Here is a 21588-nt window from a genome sequence, read left to right as displayed (position 1 = left end):
GATGTGATTCTTGACATTGATGTGATTCTTGACATTGATGTGATTCTTGACATTGATGTGATTCTTGACATTGATGTGATTCTTGACATTGATGTGATTAAGACATTGATGTGATTAAGACATTGATGTGATTCAAGACATTGATGTGAATCAAGACATTAATGTGATTCATGACATTGATGTGATTCTTGACATTGATGTGATCAAGACAGATGTGATTCATGACATTGATGTGATTCAGATGTGATTCATGACATTAATATGATTCAAGACATTGATGTGATTAATGGCATTGATGTGATCAAGACATTAATGTGATTCATAACATTGATGTGATCAAGACAGATGTGATTCATGACATTAATGTGATTCAGATATGATTCATGACATTGATATGATTCAAGATATTGATGTGATCAAGACATTGATGTGATCCAAGACATTGATGTGATCCAAGACATTGATGTGATCCAATACATTGATGTGATCCAATACATTGATATGAATCAAGACATTGATGTGAATCAAGACATTGATGTGATCAAGACATTGATGTGATCCAAGACATTGATGTGATCCAAGACATTGATGTGAATCAAGACATTGATGTGAATCAAGACATTGATGTGAATCAAGACATTGATGTGATCAAGACATTGATGTGATCCAAGACATTGATGTGATCCAAGACATTGATGTGATCCAAGACATTGATGTGATCCAAGACATTGATGTGAATCAAGACATTGATGTGAATCAAGACATTGGTGTGAATCAAGACATTGATGTGATCAAGACATTGATGTGATCAAGACATTGATATGATTCAAGACATTGATGTGATTAAGACATTGATGTGATCAAGACATTGATGTGATCAAGACATTGATATGATTCAAGACATTGATGTGATCAAGACATTGATATGATTCAAGACATTGATGTGATCAAGACATTAATGTGATCAAGACAGATGTGATTCATGACATTAATGTGATTCAGATATGATTCATGACATTGATATGATTCAAGACATTGATTCATGACATTGATATGATTCAAGACATTGATGTGATCAAGACATTGATGTGATCCAAGACATTGATGTGATCCAAGACATTGATGTGAATCAAGACATTGATGTGATTAAGACATTGATGTGATTAAGACATTGATGTGATTCAAGACATTAATGTGATTGAATCATTGATGTGAATCAAGACATTGATGTGAATCAAGACATTGATGTGATCAAGACATTGATGTGATCCAAGACATTGATGTGATCCAAGACATTGATGTGAATCAAGACATTGATGTGAATCAAGACATTGATGTGAATCAAGACATTGATGTGATTCAAGACATTGATGTGATCAAGACATTGATGTGATCAAGACATTGATGTGATCAAGACATTGATATGATTCAAGACATTGATGTGATCAAGACATTGATGTGATCAAGACATTGATGTGATTAAGACATTGATGTGATTAAGACATTGATGTGATTCAAGACATTAATGTGATTCATGACATTGATGTGATTCTTGACATTGATGTGATTCTTGACATTGATGTGATTCTTGACATTGATGTGATTCTTGACATTGATGTGATTCTTGACATTGATGTGATTAAGACATTGATGTGATTAAGACATTGATGTGATTCAAGACATTGATGTGAATCAAGACATTAATGTGATTCATGACATTGATGTGATTCTTGACATTGATGTGATCAAGACAGATGTGATTCATGACATTGATGTGATTCAGATGTGATTCATGACATTAATATGATTCAAGACATTGATGTGATTAATGGCATTGATGTGATCAAGACATTAATGTGATTCATAACATTGATGTGATCAAGACAGATGTGATTCATGACATTGATGTGATTCAGATATGATTCATGACATTGATATGATTCAAGATATTGATGTGATCAAGACATTGATGTGATCCAAGACATTGATGTGAATCAAGACATTGATGTGATCAAGACATTGATGTGATCCAAGACATTGATGTGATCCAAGACATTGATGTGAATCAAGACATTGATGTGAATCAAGACATTGATGTGAATCAAGACATTGATGTGATCCAAGACATTGATGTGATCCAAGACATTGATGTGATCCAAGACATTGATGTGATCCAAGACATTGATGTGAATCAAGACATTGATGTGATTCAAGACATTGATGTGATCAAGACATTGATGTGATCCAAGACATTGATGTGATCCAAGACATTGATGTGATCCAAGACATTGATGTGATCCAAGACATTGATGTGAATCAAGACATTGATGTGAATCAAGACATTGGTGAATCAAGACATTGATGTGATCAAGACATTGATGTGATCAAGACATTGATATGATTCAAGACATTGATGTGATTAAGACATTGATGTGATCAAGACATTGATGTGATCAAGACATTGATATGATTCAAGACATTGATGTGATCAAGACATTGATATGATTCAAGACATTGATGTGATTAAGACATTGATGTGATTAAGACATTGATGTGAATCAAGACATTGATGTGATCATGACATATCATGTGGTGATTACCATAATTCAATTCAAGGTCATACTTGGTGGCATACACAAAAGACAAGCAGACGTTGTGTATAACAAATACAAATTGTATTTATTCTTTGTACACAAAGAGTAGAAAGCAGCCAGTAACCCACTCGTTATTAAAAGCCTTTCTTTTTCAATCATTTTATACAGATTAAAAACCGATGGGGAGGACAACAACAGGGAGGAATGTCAGTACAGTACACATTTAAATAAACAAATAAGTAAATGACAGACACATTAGTCATTAACAAATGGAAGTAATGAGGCGTAGTAACGTTGCTTTAAAAAAGCCAGTAGAATAGAAAAGATGAGTCTGTGTTTTGCGGAGGCGGGGCGTCGCTGTGTGGTAAAATATGTGTATGTCGTCGTAGCTCTGATTCCCATAAGAGGTTAAGTAATTCATAACCCTGCCGTGTTCGAGAACACCAACAACCCTCCCTGTGTCTCGTAACGCTGCCAAGGTGCCCAGAACTCAGCATGCACAGAAGGTCTCGCCATTAGGAACAATGAGCGGGGCTCTATAACGCGTTGACCAACTATATATAGCAGGGACACAGCCATACCCGTTGGCCATGTCCTCTAAACTGTCTCTGTCTCCGGCGACTAGGGCTTCTCCTCAATCACGCCGAAAATGATCGGACTGGTATCCAGCGTGAGGTGGCGCTACGGGGAGCCCGGGACACTACTTGTAGAGCTCCAATATGGTTTGAGCTACACAGTGGTTTTATCTTGAACATGAGACGCCTCAGATGGATAATCACATGACTACAGAGAGACGTGATGTGGGGCAGTATAACGTAGTGTTCTTACAGAGGCTTTGATTCGATGGGCTGTAACACAATGCCTCTACAAAGACAGTATGGACTTCTGGGAGTAAAAGTAAGAGGGACACAGTGAAGAGCTACAGTGTTTTGCTCCTCTGTTCCATGTATCGTTATATCAGTCTGCCAAACTACCTGCTACAGCGGTGTAATCATTCATTCCACCTACTCTCTCCTACCTCCAGTATTGTCCAAAACGCACAAAACATTTACAGAGCCTTCAGAAAGTATTCATACCCCTTGACTTATTCCACATTTTGTTGTTACAGCCTGTATAAGAAATACACACTTTCCCCCCCTGACCCATCTACTCACAATACCTCAATGACAAAGTGAACTAAATGTTTTTAGAAATGTTAGCAAATGTATTGAAAGTGAAATACTAAAATATCTCATTTAAGTATTCACACCACTGAGTCAATGTTAGAATTGCCTTTGGCAGCGATTACAGTCTTTCTGGGTACGTCTCTAAGAGCCTTGCACACCTGGATAGGATTTTGCCTGAACATAGCTCTATTCCGTTTCTTTTTCTAATAACAAAAAGGTCCCTGAGTCCTTGCCATTGACAAGCATTCCCATAACATGATGCAGCCACCACCATGCTTGAAAATATGAAGAGTGGGAGTCAGTGATGTGTTGTGTTGGATTTGCCCCAAACATAACACTTTGTATTCAGGACATAAAGTTGATTTCTTTACCACATTTTATGCAGTTTTACTTTATTGCCTTATTACAAACAGGACACATGTTTTGGAATATTTTTTATTCTGTAAAGGCTTCCTTTCTGTACTGTCATTTAGGTTAGTATTGTGGAGTAAACATTTCCCCCCAAATAATTCCACTTTGACATTATGGGGTATTGTGTGTATAGGCCAGTGACACAACATCTAAATGTAATGGATTTTAAATTCAGGCTGTAACTCAACAAATTGTTGAAAAGGGCAAGGATGACCAGTTTCTGAAGGCATATAGGTCTACATGACATATGGTTTCTAGGCCTAATCGCTGTAGTTCATAATTGCACACACAGAGAGCGAGAGCGAGTTGTGATGCATTCACAGCTTCGCATATTCAGAGCCAAAACTATGTTCAGGGGGCTCATCAATGTGTAATGAGACGTGTGTTTACAAAAAACAAAAACAAAAACACATTAAAAGAGGTTTCCAAAGAGTAAACATTATTTGCGTTGCGTGTTTTTTCTCTCTCACTTGAAGCAATTCTTTGTTCCTGGATCCTGTAAAGAAGGATGCCGGTGCCCTTGGCAAAGGTATAACAGATGTCAATGATAATGACTTTCTATGCCAGTTAAACACTGAACAGTGGCAGGCATTGTTCAGCGGGGGTGGTTAAGGAGTGATCGGGGGGGACAAGGCGGTTAAGGTATGGAATCGGTGCACCCTCTCTTCCCCATATGGTTATTATCATTTCCATTATGAACGGCGCCCCACCTTGCCGACTCTCGACCTGTACAGTGTACAGTTCCCTAGCAACAGCAGCAAAACAAACAGACAGCCACGACGGAGCTCGACGATGTCAAATGTGAACGCTGGCGCCTGGAGGGGATAAAGTCTAACGAATACTGGGATGGGATTCAAACTGTTCTTGGCAATAAGGTCAGAATGTTCTCTGAATGAATACAAAACTATTCACATCATGGCTCCCTGCGACTGTGGGTGTAAGGACTTTATGGAAGTGGTACCTCGTAAAAAACAGAGCATCTGTCCTCTTTTTTTTTCTAGCAAACCGCTCGCCTACTGTCTGCGTCCGTCTCTTGGAGATTTGCTGTGGCAAGCACATCAAAGTGGATGGCTCCTCTCCACTCAGCCCAGGAGCACTAAACAGACTATTTTCTTCCCCTTTCCTTTGGTCTCTCAGATCTCTCCTACTCCGAGTCTCCCTTCCACTTCGCTATCACATTCCCACCATCCTCCCTCCCTCCACCACGCTAAAGCCCTATTTGACCCCAGCCTTTTAATTAGTCTCTCAGGTGCTAGGCCACTCTAGCGCTGTCAATTCCCACTGTCTTCCCTGTCCTTACTCATAAAGGCTCTCTGATGCCTCTCTGATGCCAAAATGCCACAGAACCCAGACCCCTAAACAGAACTAGCATCTGACATTGAATGACATTCACATCCACCCACTACACCCAACTGATGCAATTTCCTCCCCTGATTGTGAAAACACTGAATGGCAAAAAAGGCATATGTGAGCCAGTAGTTTAACATCTGATACACAAATGGATGAGTCACAAGCATAAAAAGAGAAAAGAAGAGAGGGAGAGGGGGAGGAGAGAGAGAGAGAGAGCGCCAGGGCGAACTCCATTTAATAATGTTTGAGGCAGCAACATAAAACACATGTATTGGTCCATGCTGGGCTCTGTCTGGGTTTAAGGCAAATAGAGTGTGCTCTGTCTGGAGTGTCACATGATCCTGGTGTGATGGTAGCCCAACCCCCAGCCTCGAGCGCCTACTATCCTAGGCATTTGTGTACCCCTGAAAGGTTTAAGCAACATGGGGCACTGGGGGCACCATGCCTTCTCTGCTGTGCACACAGCAGGAGCCAGAGGAAGGCCCAGCGTTTAAAGCTAGACTCTTTCTCAGCTAAACACATATCGGCGTTGTCTCGAGACTCTCCTCCTGAACAGAGAGACGCAAAATCACAGCCCTTCTTTCGTCACTGATTTCTTTTCACAAAAGTTTGCGGCTGTGAGTGTAAGCGTATGTGCGTCTCTACGTGTTTATAGGTGTGTATTCCTACTGTGTGCGATATGAACGTCCATATGAATCCGAGTATGAGCACGTGCGTTAATACAGCATGAGAGTTCATCTGAAACAACGTGTGTCTGCGCGTGTGTGATATGTGCACTCACTGTGACAGAGAGAGCGGGGAGCCATGCGAGAGAGAGATGACAGGCATCCCCGTTTGGGAAGATTAGAGGAGCTGTGTGCACAGAGGCAGCGCTGCATGCGCTGGCGGGCACTTTGGCTGTCTTAAATAAATCATAGGGTTTTACTGATGATGTGTCAGTCCCACAGAGTCAATAAGCTTGTTGTGGGTCCCGCTGGCTCCCCGGCAATCTGCTCTGCTTTGCTCTGGGTACGCCTGCCCCAGCCGCCTGATCACAGCCGCATGAAACGCAGCCAGCCTGGCCCAAATTGAGTCAACGGTGGTGCGCATGAACGCCTCGTAAAAAAAATAAGAAAAGAGACGTTTGAAACGCATTAGAAAACAGGAAAAACACAAACGCACGCAGTTACTGGATAGAACAAACATGATGGAAATCCTCACGCATTTTTGCATTGTGTAAAAGTCCTTTTTGTGGAAGGTCCTTGTGCTGTATGGATATAAAGCGTCACACATTCGGACGACTACGCGGACGCTGGTTAGCACAGTGTCATGGCTGGGATGCTAGCGTTAGCCAGTCGTGGATTAGCTAGCTAAAACTGTTTCTGCCTGGTTGGGCTGCTAACGTTAGCCGTTATCTTCCTTAGCCTTCTTAGCTGGTTAACACAGTGTCTGGCTGCACCGCTTAGCCATAGCATAACATTAGCCATAGCTTGTTAGCATAGTGCTTGGCCCGGCCTGGACGTTAGCATTAGCTGTTAGCCTTTGGCTCCCACAGGGGTGGTTAGTGCACAGAGGTCCAGGGGGAGGGAGAGGGGTCAGCTCTGGGTGAGCTGCTGTATGGGTCAAGGACCTGGTGCACTCTCTGTCCCTCTGACGGCAGCTATATTGGGCACGGGCCATCAGGCATCCCACCAGGCATCACTCTGCACTCCAAGCGTCGCCCTGGGTTAGATGAGGGACGTGGTTCCTGGAAGAGGAGAGAGGGGGAAAAGTGGCAATTAAGGGTCAAAATTCATTTTTAGAACACAAGCAGAATGGCCAGTACTCAATGTGGGTCTTCAGCAGGCTAATGGGTTTTTGATCAGGCTAGTAAACTGTACATACCCTGCTTCTTCTATCTGCTGGAAGAAGACTCACTACCTTGATGTGCACAAGTAAATGGTTGTATCTGTGGCGTGTCTGTCTCAGGTCTGTAGGGTCAAAGACTCACCAGGTTCTGAAGGGAAGACGTTTCTCAGCTGCTCTATGACCTCCTGCAGTTGCTGCACTGTGTCATGATCCTCATCTCCATCTCCTGTCACACACAGCATCACACGGAGAGAGATGAGGGACAACAGACTCAATCCAATGTTGTTATGGCCCACTAAATGAACAAATAAATATTTTAAAGTCAATAATCCAGCAGGAATCGCTTGGAACTTGCAACCCACCAGTGGGACCGAGCCTGATTGCTGTCTCTGTTCATTTGGCAAATTACAGGAATGGCACGGAGTGGAATGTTAGATAAAAAGACTGGTACCCAGACTAGACAGGACCTAATATTCGGAAACATTTGCCTTAGTAGCTCACCTGCTGCCTCTGTGTCTGTGGTCTCTCTACTGGGTCCGTCCCCCTGACGGCCTCCCCCTGACACCGGAGATGACAAGGACGAAGGTTCCGACCCATTGGCCTCCGAATCGTCTTTGGGCTGGTGGAAAGTAAATAGTGTCATCAATCACCACAAAATTCCCATCAACAGCTACTTCGGAAAAGCACAAACGTTATTGGAATGTGTTGGTTGGGGTTGAAGGACACAGTAAACATGTAGACGCACTAAATAAGTCAAAGTGTTCCAGGGAAACTGAAGGGTGCGTTGGCTGGGGATTCAGACCTAGTTGTACAACGAACAAAGGAAAATCTACTTTCTACGGAGATGAAAACAGAACGGTTGACACTGACAGTTGACTGCCCACACCCACTCCACCACTTCATATTGGAACAATAGACTGAAGGAAATAAAGAATCTAAGCGCATGAACATTTCTTAAGAAGGGATTGAAAGGCATTATATGATATGAGAGGTTCATGGAAGTGTTGAGAAAGTTCAAATCTACAGCTTTAGAATTCTTGGTACTCAGTCCCGCTGTTCCCAATCCCATTCCCCTCTTTCCACTAAATGAACCATCTCTCCAGTCTCTCTTTCAATCTCCTCTCTCTATCCCCAATTTCCAAGTCTTTTCACCTGAGGAAAGGCCTTTCTGTCACTCTCTCTTTCTCTACTGCAGCAGTACAAATGATCTTTCCATTCCTTCCTCCCCCTCTCTCTATTCCCCATTCACACATTCATATTCTCCTACAGCAGTGTCCTATTTTCTCTCAGTCCAGCCATTCTCTTTGTTCCCCTTTTTTGCTTCCTTTTATCGTCCTGCTTCTTAATCCCTCTTGAGTCTATCCCCCTCTTTCTTTCTCTCCTTACCGTAGGTATTTCCCTCAGTCTCTCATCAGCTCCCCTCCCTTTCTGTCTCTGTACCTGCAGTTTTAAGCCCTTATAGTTGTTCTCTACCTCACCCCCCTCGCCTCTTTTCTAAGCCATATTTTTTTTTTCTTTCTTTCCCTTCTCTTTCTTTCCACTTTCCTTTCCCCTTCCTCCCTCCCTACCTGCAGCAGTAACTCTCGTAGCCTGTGCAGCTGGGACTCCAGCTGTTTGTTGTGGTCCTCCAGGATCTGCATGCGTGTCTCCAGGCGAGTCTTGTGCTGCCGGAGGACCCTTGCCTCGGCCAGGAGCTCCTCGTCCTGCTGGCCCTCCGTGGGAGATCCCGGAACACCCTCACCTCCCTCCGTCAGCTGGGGCGCCGCCGCCGCCTCCTCATGCCTCCACTTCAGCCGCCGCCACTCCCCCTGCAGCACCCTGGGGAATAGGAGAGAGGACAGAGACATCAGCAGACAGCATTTTAAAGAGCTGGGAGTTTTCACTGACACACACACTGTCCACAATAGGCTATGATAGTAAATGGTGTGAGCGCCGTAGTGCGTATAACTCAATGACTTTATTTCCACTGTATAGCACATTTCTAAAAGATCATTAATTTCAAAGTGGTTTACAAATATAATTATAAAAGGAACGAAAGATAACACAAAACGTTTTCTATACAAATATACATTTAAGATAGACGAGAATCTTTTTTTTGAGACAAATTCAAAAAGTAAAACAGTAAAATAACAGAGGACATGAGAATACAGGCACTACGGCTAAGACAAGCTAAAGCACCGTAGGTAAAAGTGCAGCTAAAAAAGTATGTTTTCACCTTTTTCTTAATATTGTCTACCATTTCTGAGGCCCTCAGATCCTCTGGCAGGCTGTTCCAAAGGCCAGCATCACAGTGACTAAAGGCAGGGCCGGTTCCTGGCATGCAGTACATTCGGAAAATATTCAGACCCCTTGACTTTTTTCACATTTTGTTACGTTACAGCCTTATTCAAAAATTGAGTAAGTACATTTGTTTCTCATCAATCTACACACAATACCCCATAATGGCAAAGCAAAGACAGGTTTTTAGCAATGTTTGCAAATGTATAAATGAAAAAAATACAGAAATATCACATTTACATGAGTATTCAGACCCTTTACTCAGTACTTTGTTGAAGCACCTTTGGCAGTGATTACAGCCTCGAGTCTTCTTTGGTATGGCACTACAAGCTTGGCACACCTGTATTTGGGGAGTTTCTCCCATTCTTCTCTGCAGATCCTCTAAATCTCTGTCAGGTTGGATGGGGAGTGTCCCTGCACAGCTATCGGGTTCAAGTCTTGTCTCTGGCTGGGCCACTCAAGGACTCAGAGACTTGTCCCGAAGCCACTCCTGCATTGTCTTGGCTGTGTGCTTAGGGTTGTTGTCCTGTTGGAAGGTGAACCTTCGCCCCAGTCTGAGGTCCTGAGTGCTCTGGAGCAGGCTTTCATCAAGGATTTCTCTGTACTTTGCTCCGTTCATCTTTCCCTCAATCCTAACTTCTCTCAGTTCCTGCCGCTGAAAAACAGCAGGATGCTGCCAAAACAGCAGGATGCTGCCACCACCATGCTTCACTGTAGGGATGGTGCCAGGTTTCCTCCAGATGTGACGCTTGGCATTCAGGCCAAAGAATTCAATCTTGGTTTCATCAGACCAGAGAATGTTGTGTCTCATGTCTGAGAGTCCTTTAAATGCCTTTTGGCAAACTTCAAGTGGGCTGTCATGTGCCTTTTACTGAGGAGTGGCTTCCGTCTGGCCACTCTACCATAAAGGCCTGATTGGTGGAGTGCTGCAGAGCTGGTTGTCCTTCTGGAAGGTTTCCCATCTCCACAGAGGAACTCTGGAGCTCTGTCAGAGTGACCATCAGGTTCTTGGTCACATCTTTGACCAAGGCCCTTCTCCCCCCATTTCTCAGTTTGGCTGGGTAGCCAGCTCTAGGAAGAGTCTTGGTGGTTCCAAACTCAGATCATATTAACATGGCATAAGTCAATACAACATGTGTCGAACTGCAGGAAATTAGCTTTAAAACTGCAAAAATGTTTTGTTACAAACTTACAAAGTTCTTGCTGCCCCATGGCAAAATGTGTAGAATTGCAGGAAATGAACTTTAAAACAAAGCATTTTCTTTCCACTGTCAAGAGGAGGCCATTAAAACATTTTGCAGCGAGGTGGCAAACTATTAAGTGCACTACTTTTGACCAGAGTACTTTTTTATTTTGATTTCGCCTTTATTTAGCCAGGTAGGCTAGTTGAGAACAAGTTCTCATTTACAACTGCGACCTGGCCAAGATAAAGCATAGCAGTGTGAACAGACAACAACACAGAGTTACACATGGAGTAAACAATAAACAAGTCAATAACACAGTAGAAAAAAAGAAAATAGTCTATATACATTGTGTGCAAAAGGCATGAGGTAGGTGAATAATTACAATGGGTGGCAGGTAGTCTAGCGCTTAAGACTGTTGGGCTAGTAACCGAAAGGTTGCTGGTTGAAATCCCTGAGCCCCCTAAGTGAACAATCTTGAGCAAGGCTCTTAACCCTATTTGCTCCTGTATATCTGCTAAATGACTGAGGGTCCCACCAACCAAAACTAACTCAGGGCTGACTAAAGGCCTCGTCAAACACCGGTGCCAGAGGATCTAAGGGACCGACCGGGCACATATCCTAAATGCATATGATACATGTGTTCAGGTGCAAAAGACCACATAGTGCTTTAAAAAATATATAAAGCAATTTTAAAATTAACTGTAAAACTAACAGGCAAACAATGAAGGGACTTTAAAATAGGTGTTATGTGTGCAGTCTTAGTTAGCACAGGTGCTGCTGCATTCTCAATTAATAAAAACCTGCATTAGTCTCTCAGTGTTGGCCTGGCAGAGAAACTGACGCACTTTGGCAATATTAGGTAGATGATCAAATCTAAGTTTATTGGTCGCATACACAATTCCGATAAGAAAACTGATTTGGTCACATTTCGGAGTCTAAAATCACACCTAGGTGTTTAGCCAGGTGGGTTTTATATCTAATGTTCACTGTCTGTGTGCTGATCATGCGAACTGACTAGTGACATAGTCAGGAAAAATGATCACTCTGAACATATACACGGTATGAAAACAGAAACGTAATCGAGTTGAACCGTTGATCAGGATTAACTTGTGTTTTACATAAAGACGAGTCCTGTGCATGCATCGTTTACCACAGCTCATAATTCATTTCTGTCTGTACGGAAACAGAATTCCTATGTCTCTATAACATTTGTGACGACCCTTCCACTCTGTCTGCCGAATTCTTTCTCTTTGCTCTTGTTCTCCTTATTAGGATGTCGTGGGCGGCACGGGAGGGTCGTCAGCGAAATGGGACACACCTGGGCCCGGGTGTGTCCTGGAGATAAAATCCCCCATTCATTGGGGAGACTCTCTCCACGCAGAGACACTGCTGAATTTTGGTTGTGGCATTTTTTTGTGTGGCTGTTTTGTTTGTTTGCATTATCACATCTGTGAATGCAACCACTCACTTACACTACTGACTACACACACCATTGTTACTTGTTTACAGTTTACTTTAGTTAATAAATATATTTGTGTTATTCCTTGATCTCCACGTTGTTTCCCTTTCTGTTGCGAGCTACGAGTCGGTTCGCGACACATTTCGCACAGACAATAAAGATCACTTTTCTGAGCACTGAAATTGTGCGCGGGAATCTTTTTTATTCTTATTTTCCTGACAATTTTCACAGAGGAAAGAAGGTTGAGGCATGGGATGACGGTACTAACTCTACCACATATTCATGAGCTACACACTCATGACTTCCACAATGAGTCGGATTTTGGTCGTCAGGCCCAAATTCTGACATATCACATGGGGTCCTATAAGCCAATCAGAATAAAGGAAGACAGCTGCAGTGCTAACTGAGGAGCACACAGGATATACCTCATCATAACAATACAGAAATAATACCAAACTAGGTTAAAGTTTCAGACATCAGCTGTGTGTATATATGTTACTAATCTAGCTTTATTAACCTATCGGTGACAAACGGAGAGCAAACAAATGTGTGTGTGTGTGTGTGTGTGTGTGTGTGTTGGCCCGAAGGTCAGGGGCACGTAGAAAAGACAAAATAGAATAAATCCGATGAATCATACCTTTTAAAGTTGCCTCTGGTATCAAATGAAGTGTATGGGAAAAGCATTATTCTCTCTCATTTCAACTTTTACTTCAAGCTCTTACGGGTACTGAAGTAACACAGAATCCTATTTGGCCACGAGGATCCAATTGATGTGTTCCAAAGCCATTTCTTTCCCATCACACTCATGCATCATACAGTAGTAGTATACTCTGTTCACTATACAATCACCCTAAAGATGGTGTAGTTCTCACATTGGGTGTATGAAGCATGGATAATTGATTAGGATGGCCATGGTAGTGACCCTGTAGGGTTGTAAGAGCTAAAGTTTGGAAGTCCTACAGGTACTAAGACAAAACAGTTCTACACCTTAATGGTTCTAAGACCAAAAGGTTCTATGTTCTAAAAGTTAAGACAAAAAGGTTCTATACCTTAAAGGTTCTAAGACCAATAGTTCTAAAGGTTCTAGGATAAAATATTTCTAAAACCAAAAATTTTCTCACCGGTTCTCGTTCTCCAGGCGGGCCAGCGTTCTCTGCAGCTCGTCCTTGTCCTGACAGTCCAGGTGGGCCAGCAGCATCTGCTGTCCGCTGGGGGAGTCCTGGTCCAGGGTACCGGGGCTGGAGTGACGCAGGAGGTACTGATCTTCATCCCTGAGTCCCCCACATGACACAGCACAGAAGACACTCAGCACACTGAGCCACAACCCTGCCACCAGCAGCACAGCACAGCAAATAGCCACAGCACAGGACAGTGTACAGCCACAAACAAGACAGCACAGGACAGGACAGAGCAGCACATCAGCACAGACAGCACAGCAGAAGCAAAGCGCAACAGACACATTGGTATGGTGGAGCAGTACTGACACAAAATGACACAGACACACAGACAGCAACAGCACCACAGGCAGGATAGACGCACATCAGCTCAAACACAGACAGTCTTAAATTCTGAGGACAAGTGGCCGCATAGACAGACATGACATAGACAGACATGACGCCAGAGCATAGCCAGACATACTGCAGCACTGGGCAGCAAGCTAACAGAGTGACATGAGAACGAGGGGACTCAGCACACACAAAGAGCAGCAGTAGAGACAGGACACAGAGACAGAAGACAGGAGACAGAGCAGTAGCCCTACTGACAAGAACAAAGTACAGAAACACTTGGAACAAACATAGCCACAGTGTCACAGTGATAAACCAGACACACAGAGCAAATAGCTTGCAGACAAACAGCACACTGAACAACTATACAAACAGCCGTGTTGACACATCAAATAGGCAGCTTCACACACCATGTCAATGCCCTCCCTATCTCGCAAATACACACGTGCACATACAGACACACATACACAGGCATGAACGCACACACTGACACACACACACACACACACACACACACACACACACACACACACACACACACACACACACACACACACACACACACACACACACACACACACACACACACACACACACACACACACATACATACACACACACACACACACACGAATGCACCCACACATATACACAGATATGAATACACACACTGACATGGACCTATGCACACACAACGCACATAAACACAAACACACCCTCGCTCTCTTTCTCTCGACACTAAAAACACACACAGTAAACCCTTTGATGGAGGCCACTACACCTTGGTGGTAAAATTCATTTTGTTATAGCAGTGCTCATAATGAAAACACCCACGCACGCACACACACACACACACGCCTCACCCCCAAAACACTCTCTGTCTCAGCCAAAGCCTTTGATCAGGGCCAACACCTGTGTCCAGTCAGTTTATATGATTCCTTAGTGAGGGGCTCACCTTATTGACTCCACCATTCACATCAAAGCTACTCCCCCTCTCCCCTCCTTTTCGCTCTGCCAGCCTCTGGCTCTTAACATCATGTTCTGTAGTATTTCAATGGGCCTCCCTCTCTCCCGTGCAGCCGCCCTTTGTATTGGGTCTTTTATGATGAAGGGGGAGTGTGTGCACAGCCTCGGCCATGGGTCCTTTCATAAACTTGGTGATTATTTTATGTGACTGACCAGCCTTCCCTGAATGTGTGTGTGCACACTCGGGGTATACATAAACACTTGGCTGAAATGAAAGGGTTCAGTGTGTGGGGGAAGTGGGAGTGTACTCACAGACTCTCATCAGGCGACAGGCTATCTGTGAAGAAGGAACAATTCTGGTTCTCCATTTCCGCCAACCTGGACAACAGGAACACACACACACACAGAGAGAGAGAGAGAAAATAGGTAGGTACTCTTATTTATTTATCTGTTATTTTACAAGGTAAGTTGACTGAGAACACATTCTCATTTGCAGCAACGACCTGGGGAATAGTTACAGGGGAGAGTAGGGGGATGAATGAGCCAATTGTAAACTGGGGATTATTCGGTGACCGTGATGGTTTGAGGGCCAGATTGGGAATTTAGCCAGGACACCGGGGTTAACACCCCTACTCTTACAATAAGTGCCATGGGATCTTTAATGACCTCAGAGAGTCAGGACACCTGTTTAACGTCCTATCCAAAAGACGGCACCCTACACAGGGCAATACCTCGGGGCATTGGGATATTTCTTTAGACCAGAGGAAAGAGTGCCTCCTACTGGCCCTCCAACACCACTTCCAGCAGCATCTGGTCTCCCATCCAGGAACTGACCAGGACCAACCCTGCTTAGCTTCAGAAGCAAGCCAGCAGTGGTATGCAGGGTAGTATGCTGCTGGCATACTCTAGTAAAAAGAGGTCAAGAGCAACAGATTGACAGATTTAATTTATTTTATAAAGAAGAGGGGGTTTCATTCCAAGAAGAGCTATTCAGTACAGTACTGTATTGTAGTGTTTCAGGACCAAGGACAGCGAGTCTAGGTTTTCAGCCCTGCAGCAGTGACTGTTGTTTTTCAGTGCCATGGACAGCTACCCCACTGCACTTCTCTTTCTACTGCCTTACAGTGTAGTTGAGAAGTTTGGCAGATAAGCACCATGGACAGCTACCACACTGCTACAGACTGTTATCAGAGACAGAAGAGGGAGCGAGACCCCAATCGCTGTTTTTTTTCTTCGGGTTTAATGAAAGTCAATGAACTAAGTACACCAAACCCAGCTGCTATTCCATTTGTGTTTATGGGGGAGACACCCATTTAAGTAAACCAGAACTGACCATTTTTTTACAATGGTAAATGGCCAGCGCGAACTATCTTAATTTATCCACCATCTGTGCTGTTATACTCCTCCCCTATTACCAGAATCAGCTTAATTCACCAAATACATTTGCATGTACAGGAATTTGATCTGGCAGCTGACTAGGCAGAACTTAGCTTTTAGCGACACCTCACTCTCTCAGCAGTGGGAACGGCCTTCTGAGGGAGCTGCCAGGATACTGTGTTGGAACCACCAGCCATGTACAACCTCTGCCAGAGACACTAATGAAATGTGTCTCATGCTACTCAGGCTCCAGGCCCCCCACAACACACACACACACACACACACACACACACACACACACACACACACACACACACACACACACACACACACACACACACACACACACACACACACACACACACACACACACACACCACCCAAAAACTTATATGGATTGATGGATGGAGGGAGAGAAAAGAGGGATGAGGATGGCATGATGAAGAGAGATCCATATGACATCATTATGGCCCCTCCCACCAAGGCCCATAGAGAGTACAGGCCATCCACTCTTATCATTATGACCCCTCCCACCAAGGCCCATAGAGAGTACAGGCCACCCACTCTCATCATTATGACCCCTCCCACCAAGGCCCATAGAGAGTACAGGGCCCGACCTGGCCCATTATCCATCCACTCTAACCGTGGCCAGACCTGGCCCTTTATCCATCCACTCTGACCGTGGCCAGACCTGGCCCTTTATCCATCCACTCTGACCGTGGCCAGACCTGGCCCTTTATCCATCCACTCTGACCGTGGCCAGACCTGGCCCTTTATCCATCCACTCTGACCGTGGCCAGACCTGGCCCTTTATCCATCCACTCTGACCGTGGCCAGACCTGGTCCTTTATCCATCCACTCTGACCGTGGCCAGACCTGGCCCTTCATCCATCCACTCTGACCGTGGCCAGACCTTGGTCCTATGGCTAACAGACATTCATTTAACCACTCTCACTGTGGCCAGATCTGTCCCCTTAATTCAATCAGTTAGGCCATTAATCAAATGGTTGTTACAGGACCGGAAGGCAGGGTAGAGAGGAGAGGGAGCCTCACCCCAGTATTCTATGTGAGAGCTGTAGACTTGGCCCCTGTCCTCAGGACAGTATTGATGATGTGGGAATTTGTGAGTTAATTCCTATGAGTCCCACACTCTTAGAAAAAAAAGGTTACTTTTGGTTCCAGGTACAACCCTTTTTGGCTCCAGGTATAACCCTTTTTGGTTCTAAGTACAACCCTTTTTGGTTCCAGGTATAACCCCTTTGGGTTCCATGTAGAGCCCTCTTTGGAAAGGGTTCTACATGGAACCCGAAAGGGGTCTTCAAAGGGTTATGTTATGAGGACAGCAGAATAACCCTTTTAGGTTCTAGATAACACCTTGAGCTAGCTTCCTCCCTCCCTCCCTCCCTCCCTCCCTCCCTCCCTCCGAGTCTGTACTAATGACAAAAGGAGAGCTCTCCACTAGCACCTTGGTGTGTGACACACCAGCAAATCTGGATCCAACGCAAAACATCAAATACCCACAATCCTCCTCTGGGACATCATATTCTTACACTGGATTAACATGTACACCCCCTCATATGACTGAGTAGAGACAGACACTCTGTTCTTCTGCTGTGATGTCAGCCTCAGGGACCTTTTAATGTACGTAGTTGCCTGGCATGGTTCTGACAGCCAGGCGTTTGCAGTACTATGGGAATGAATATATATAGTCCCTCATTTGAAGTGTTTTTCAAGAGGGAGAGAGAGCGAGAGGGAGCGAGAGAGAGAGAGAGAGAGAGAGAGAGAGAGAGAGAGAGAGAGAGAGAGAGAGAGAGAGAGAGCAGGAGAGTGTGTGTACTGGAGCCAATTTTGCATGAAGCAAAGTACAGATTGAATGGCATCTGTGCAATGTACATTATTAAAATAATCAGCTTTTTCTCATTTAGCGAGCTCTCAGATCATGTTGGAATATAGTTCAAGTTAAACTGTCCTCTGTTAGGCTTTCAGAATCCAGTTCGGAGTCCTCTATGGTTAATAGAATTGTGAGGAGCTCAAGATGTTTAAGAACTGTAAGATGGCACACTACATCCAAAGTACATAAAAAGAGATAGACACTGTAAAGCCAGCATAAAGCTACAAAGATACAACATCATCTCTGTCTTAACAGCAACTTCAGGAACACTGAGACTTCTTTGGCAAATCTGCAAGCCAACAAATTAAGACATATAAGCATATCTCACTTAAGCAAATTGCACTGCTCCCTGCCCATTTCTCAATTTCTGTTTATCTATCAGTGAAGTTTTGTGGGTCTTCAGCTTGAGCCAAGGAGTTGTGCCAACTAAATTATTCTAATTGGCAGGAGAAGACTAATAAACGTGAGGGGACTTTGGAACAGAAGCAATTAATACAAGTCTATGGAAATAATGAATTTGAACGAGTGGGAGAGAAAAGAGTGACAACAATGACTTAAATAAACAGTGAAAAAGACTGAAAGGGAACAAATTTGGAGAGAGAGAATAGAAGATATCCTGTGTGTGTCTCCTCTGTCTTGAATAGTGGCAAGGTGTGGAGCAATGCTGCCTCAGGTAAGGAGCGAGCACTCTCACATACAACACACACACACACAAGAAGGTGATCTGTGTCCTGTCTCTCTCTCGCTCTCTGCAGTGATCTATGTCCTGCTCTGCTGTGGGCATGACTGCCCTGGGCGAGGGACCCCTCTGCCATGCCCTCTCTGTAACCCTGTCAGACAGACTGCTGATCCGCCTCCGCATCCTCCAGGTGACCAATGGACCCAGCGGAGTGCCACACTGCCCTACCATGCCGCCGGGCATCCACAACCAGGAGACCCCTGCTCACCCCAGACCAAACACACGGCGCTCATGCCCTTTTCAGTGTGTGTGAGTGAATGAGCGAGAGCTAGAGTGAGAGAAAGAAAGAAAGAAACGAAGAAAGGAAGAAAGAAAGAAGGAAAGGGAGAGAGAGGATACCCGCAAGGCACAACAGTCTCAACTCAGGTCGAAGGTCAGACCAAGATGGATATCTCAATCAACTTGTGGAGAGAGAACTGGGGAGTGCCAGGAGAAAGAAAGGAGGGAAGATCTGGAGTAAGCAGAGTTAGGTAAGGAAAGACGGGGGGGGGGGGGTCATTATTTTTGGTGTGTGTGTGTGTGTATATAACACCCTACCTGCTAGCAAAGTGCTCGATTCTGCTGTGTGTGTCTGCATGGGGTAGCTTGGGAGAGGAGCACGGCCTGGTCAAACACAGAAAAACATCATTAATACCTCTATTACTGGTCGTACTCCCTAGTGTGTGTGTTGGTGTGTGTGTGTGTGTGTGTGACTTGCAAGCCAGATGTGGCCTTTAAACCAGGAGTTTCAAACCAATGTATTGAGGTAAAATTACTCAGCCCTCAAAAGAAGGTCTTATGAAATATGTATTGTATTGTCTTAAAGAATTGAATTATTTAATCTAATTGAATGATAACATATTTGCTTAGATCGCACTTGGTGAAGACCACATGACTGAAAATGAATTAATGCAACCATGTCTGGTATGATGGTACAAGCTTGGTACACCTGTGTTTGGGGAGTTTCTCCCATTCTTCTCCGCAGATCCCCTCAAGCTCTGTCAGGTTAGATGGGGAGCGTCGCTGCACAGCTATTTTCAGGTGTCTCCAGAGATGTTCAATCGGGTTCAAGTCCACATACACACATAGACACATTCTCCACTCAAGGACATTCAGAGACTTGTCCTGAAGCCACTCCTGCGTTGTCTTGGCTGTGTGTTTAGGGTCGTTGTCCTGTTGGATGGTGAACCTTGGTCCTGAGCGCTCTGGATCAGGTTTTCATCAAGGTCCTCTCTGTACTTTGCTCCGTTCATCGTTCCCTTGATCTTGACTAGTCTCCCAGTCCCTGTCTCTGAAAAACTTTCCCACAGCATGATGCTACCACCACCATGCTTCACTGTAGGGATGGTGCCAGGTTTCCTCCAGACGTGACACTAGGAATTCAGGCCAAAGAGTTCAATCTTGGTTTTATCAGACCAGAGAATCTTGTTTCTCATGGTCTGAGAGTCCTTTATATGCCTTTTGGAAAACTCCAAGCGGGCTGTAATGTGCCCGCTTGGAGTTTTGGCATCTGTTTGGGCACTCTGCCATAAAGGCCTGATTGGTGGAGTGCTGCAGAGATGGTTGTCCTTCTGGAAGGTTCTCCACAGATTGAACCCTTCAGTCCTGATTCAGTGTTGATTCAACACTGTGTGTGTATACTTTTTACAAACTTCTTAAATCCACATCATGTACAACCAACTACTCTCCATGTCCCAAGTCTTCTCTCCCCTCAACATCTTTTAATATAACACTTCATACACAAGCAATCTCCCTCTCAACAAATAAAGTCAATGGCTATTTTTACAAGCTATTTTCCTGTCTTCTCGGTGCCAGTCTATCTAGCCGTCTGTGTCTATAGGGGTATGACTCACGTGTCAGAGCTCTCGGCCTCCAGCACCGACTGGACAGGCAGGTAGCCCCGCTGAGGGTGCTTACTGAAGTACTGCTTCGACCGGAACTTGTTCTTCAGCGTCTTGGCAAAGTCCCGCATCTTCTCTCCTGAGGTGGTCTGACACATGGTTTACATGAAGGGACCGGGATGGAGGAGAGGAGAAGGGGATGGGGGGGGGGGGGGGATGGAGGAGAGGAGAGAAGAGGAGGATGGATGAGAGGAGAAGGGGATGAGGGGTAGGGGTGGAGGAGAGGAGAAGAGAAGAGAAGAGAAGAGAGGAGAGGAGAGGAGAGGAGAGGAGAGGAGAGGAGAGGAGAGGGGGATGAGGGGTGGGGGTTGAGGAGAGGAGAGGGGGATGAGGGGGGGTGGAGGAGAGGGGGATGGAGGAGAGGAGAGAAGAGGATGGAGGAGAGGAGAAGGGGATGAGGGGTAGGGGTGGAGGAGAGGGGGATGAAGGAGAGGACAGGGGGATGAGGGGGGAATGGAAGAGATGGGGATGGGGGATGGGGAGAGGGGGATGGGGGGATAGAGGAGAGGCAAATGGGGGGATGGAGGAGAGGGGGATGAGGGGATGGAGGAGAGGGGGATGAGGGGGTGGAGGAGAGGGGGATGAGGGGGTGGAGGAGAGGGGGATGGGGAGGTTAGGGGCAGTGGGAGGACAGGAAGACAAAGTGAACCACTTTAGAATTCTCCATACTGCACATGCATGCACATTCGCGTGCACGCAGGGACGCACACACACACACTTGTGCACACATGGATCCACACACACACACACATGCACACACAGACACACATAGACACACACGCGCACCCGCGCACACACACGCACCTTGTGTTGAACTAAACTTTGTGATAGGTGCCCTGCGGCTAATGCAGTACTCTGTCTCCCTCGGACCTGACTACACACATTCACTCCATCATACAACCCAGCAGTATAGGAGTCAAAACTCAGGTGAAAAGCTCCAGCTCAGCTCCACTTCAACCTTC

General features: G+C 44.9%; 1 protein-coding gene across 2 annotated transcripts in view; it reads right to left on the bottom strand.

Moving 5' to 3' along the window:
• Window positions 1-2656: 2656 nt before the first annotated feature.
• Window positions 2657-21588, bottom strand: part of LOC139391199 (dystrophin-related protein 2-like) — a 92213-nt gene continuing 73281 nt past the window's right edge. Inside the window, exons 17-24 of one of the 2 annotated variants that reach the window (XM_071138811.1) lie at window positions 20579-20715; window positions 19284-19349; window positions 15052-15117; window positions 13390-13539; window positions 8917-9166; window positions 7850-7967; window positions 7491-7574; window positions 2657-7247 (exon numbers count right to left, since the gene is read on the bottom strand). In XM_071138811.1, the coding sequence (XP_070994912.1) occupies window positions 7228-7247; window positions 7491-7574; window positions 7850-7967; window positions 8917-9166; window positions 13390-13539; window positions 15052-15117; window positions 19284-19349; window positions 20579-20715 (891 nt within the window). In that variant the 3' untranslated portion in view covers window positions 2657-7227. The remainder of the gene's footprint in view (window positions 7248-7490; window positions 7575-7849; window positions 7968-8916; window positions 9167-13389; window positions 13540-15051; window positions 15118-19283; window positions 19350-20578; window positions 20716-21588) is intronic. The other variant, XM_071138812.1, reaches the window with a different exon arrangement.

Source organism: Oncorhynchus clarkii, chromosome 31 (genome assembly GCF_045791955.1).
Source record: "Oncorhynchus clarkii lewisi isolate Uvic-CL-2024 chromosome 31, UVic_Ocla_1.0, whole genome shotgun sequence".
Classification (NCBI taxonomy): domain Eukaryota; kingdom Metazoa; phylum Chordata; class Actinopteri; order Salmoniformes; family Salmonidae; genus Oncorhynchus; species Oncorhynchus clarkii.
This window is presented reverse-complemented; position numbering and strand designations above follow the sequence as displayed.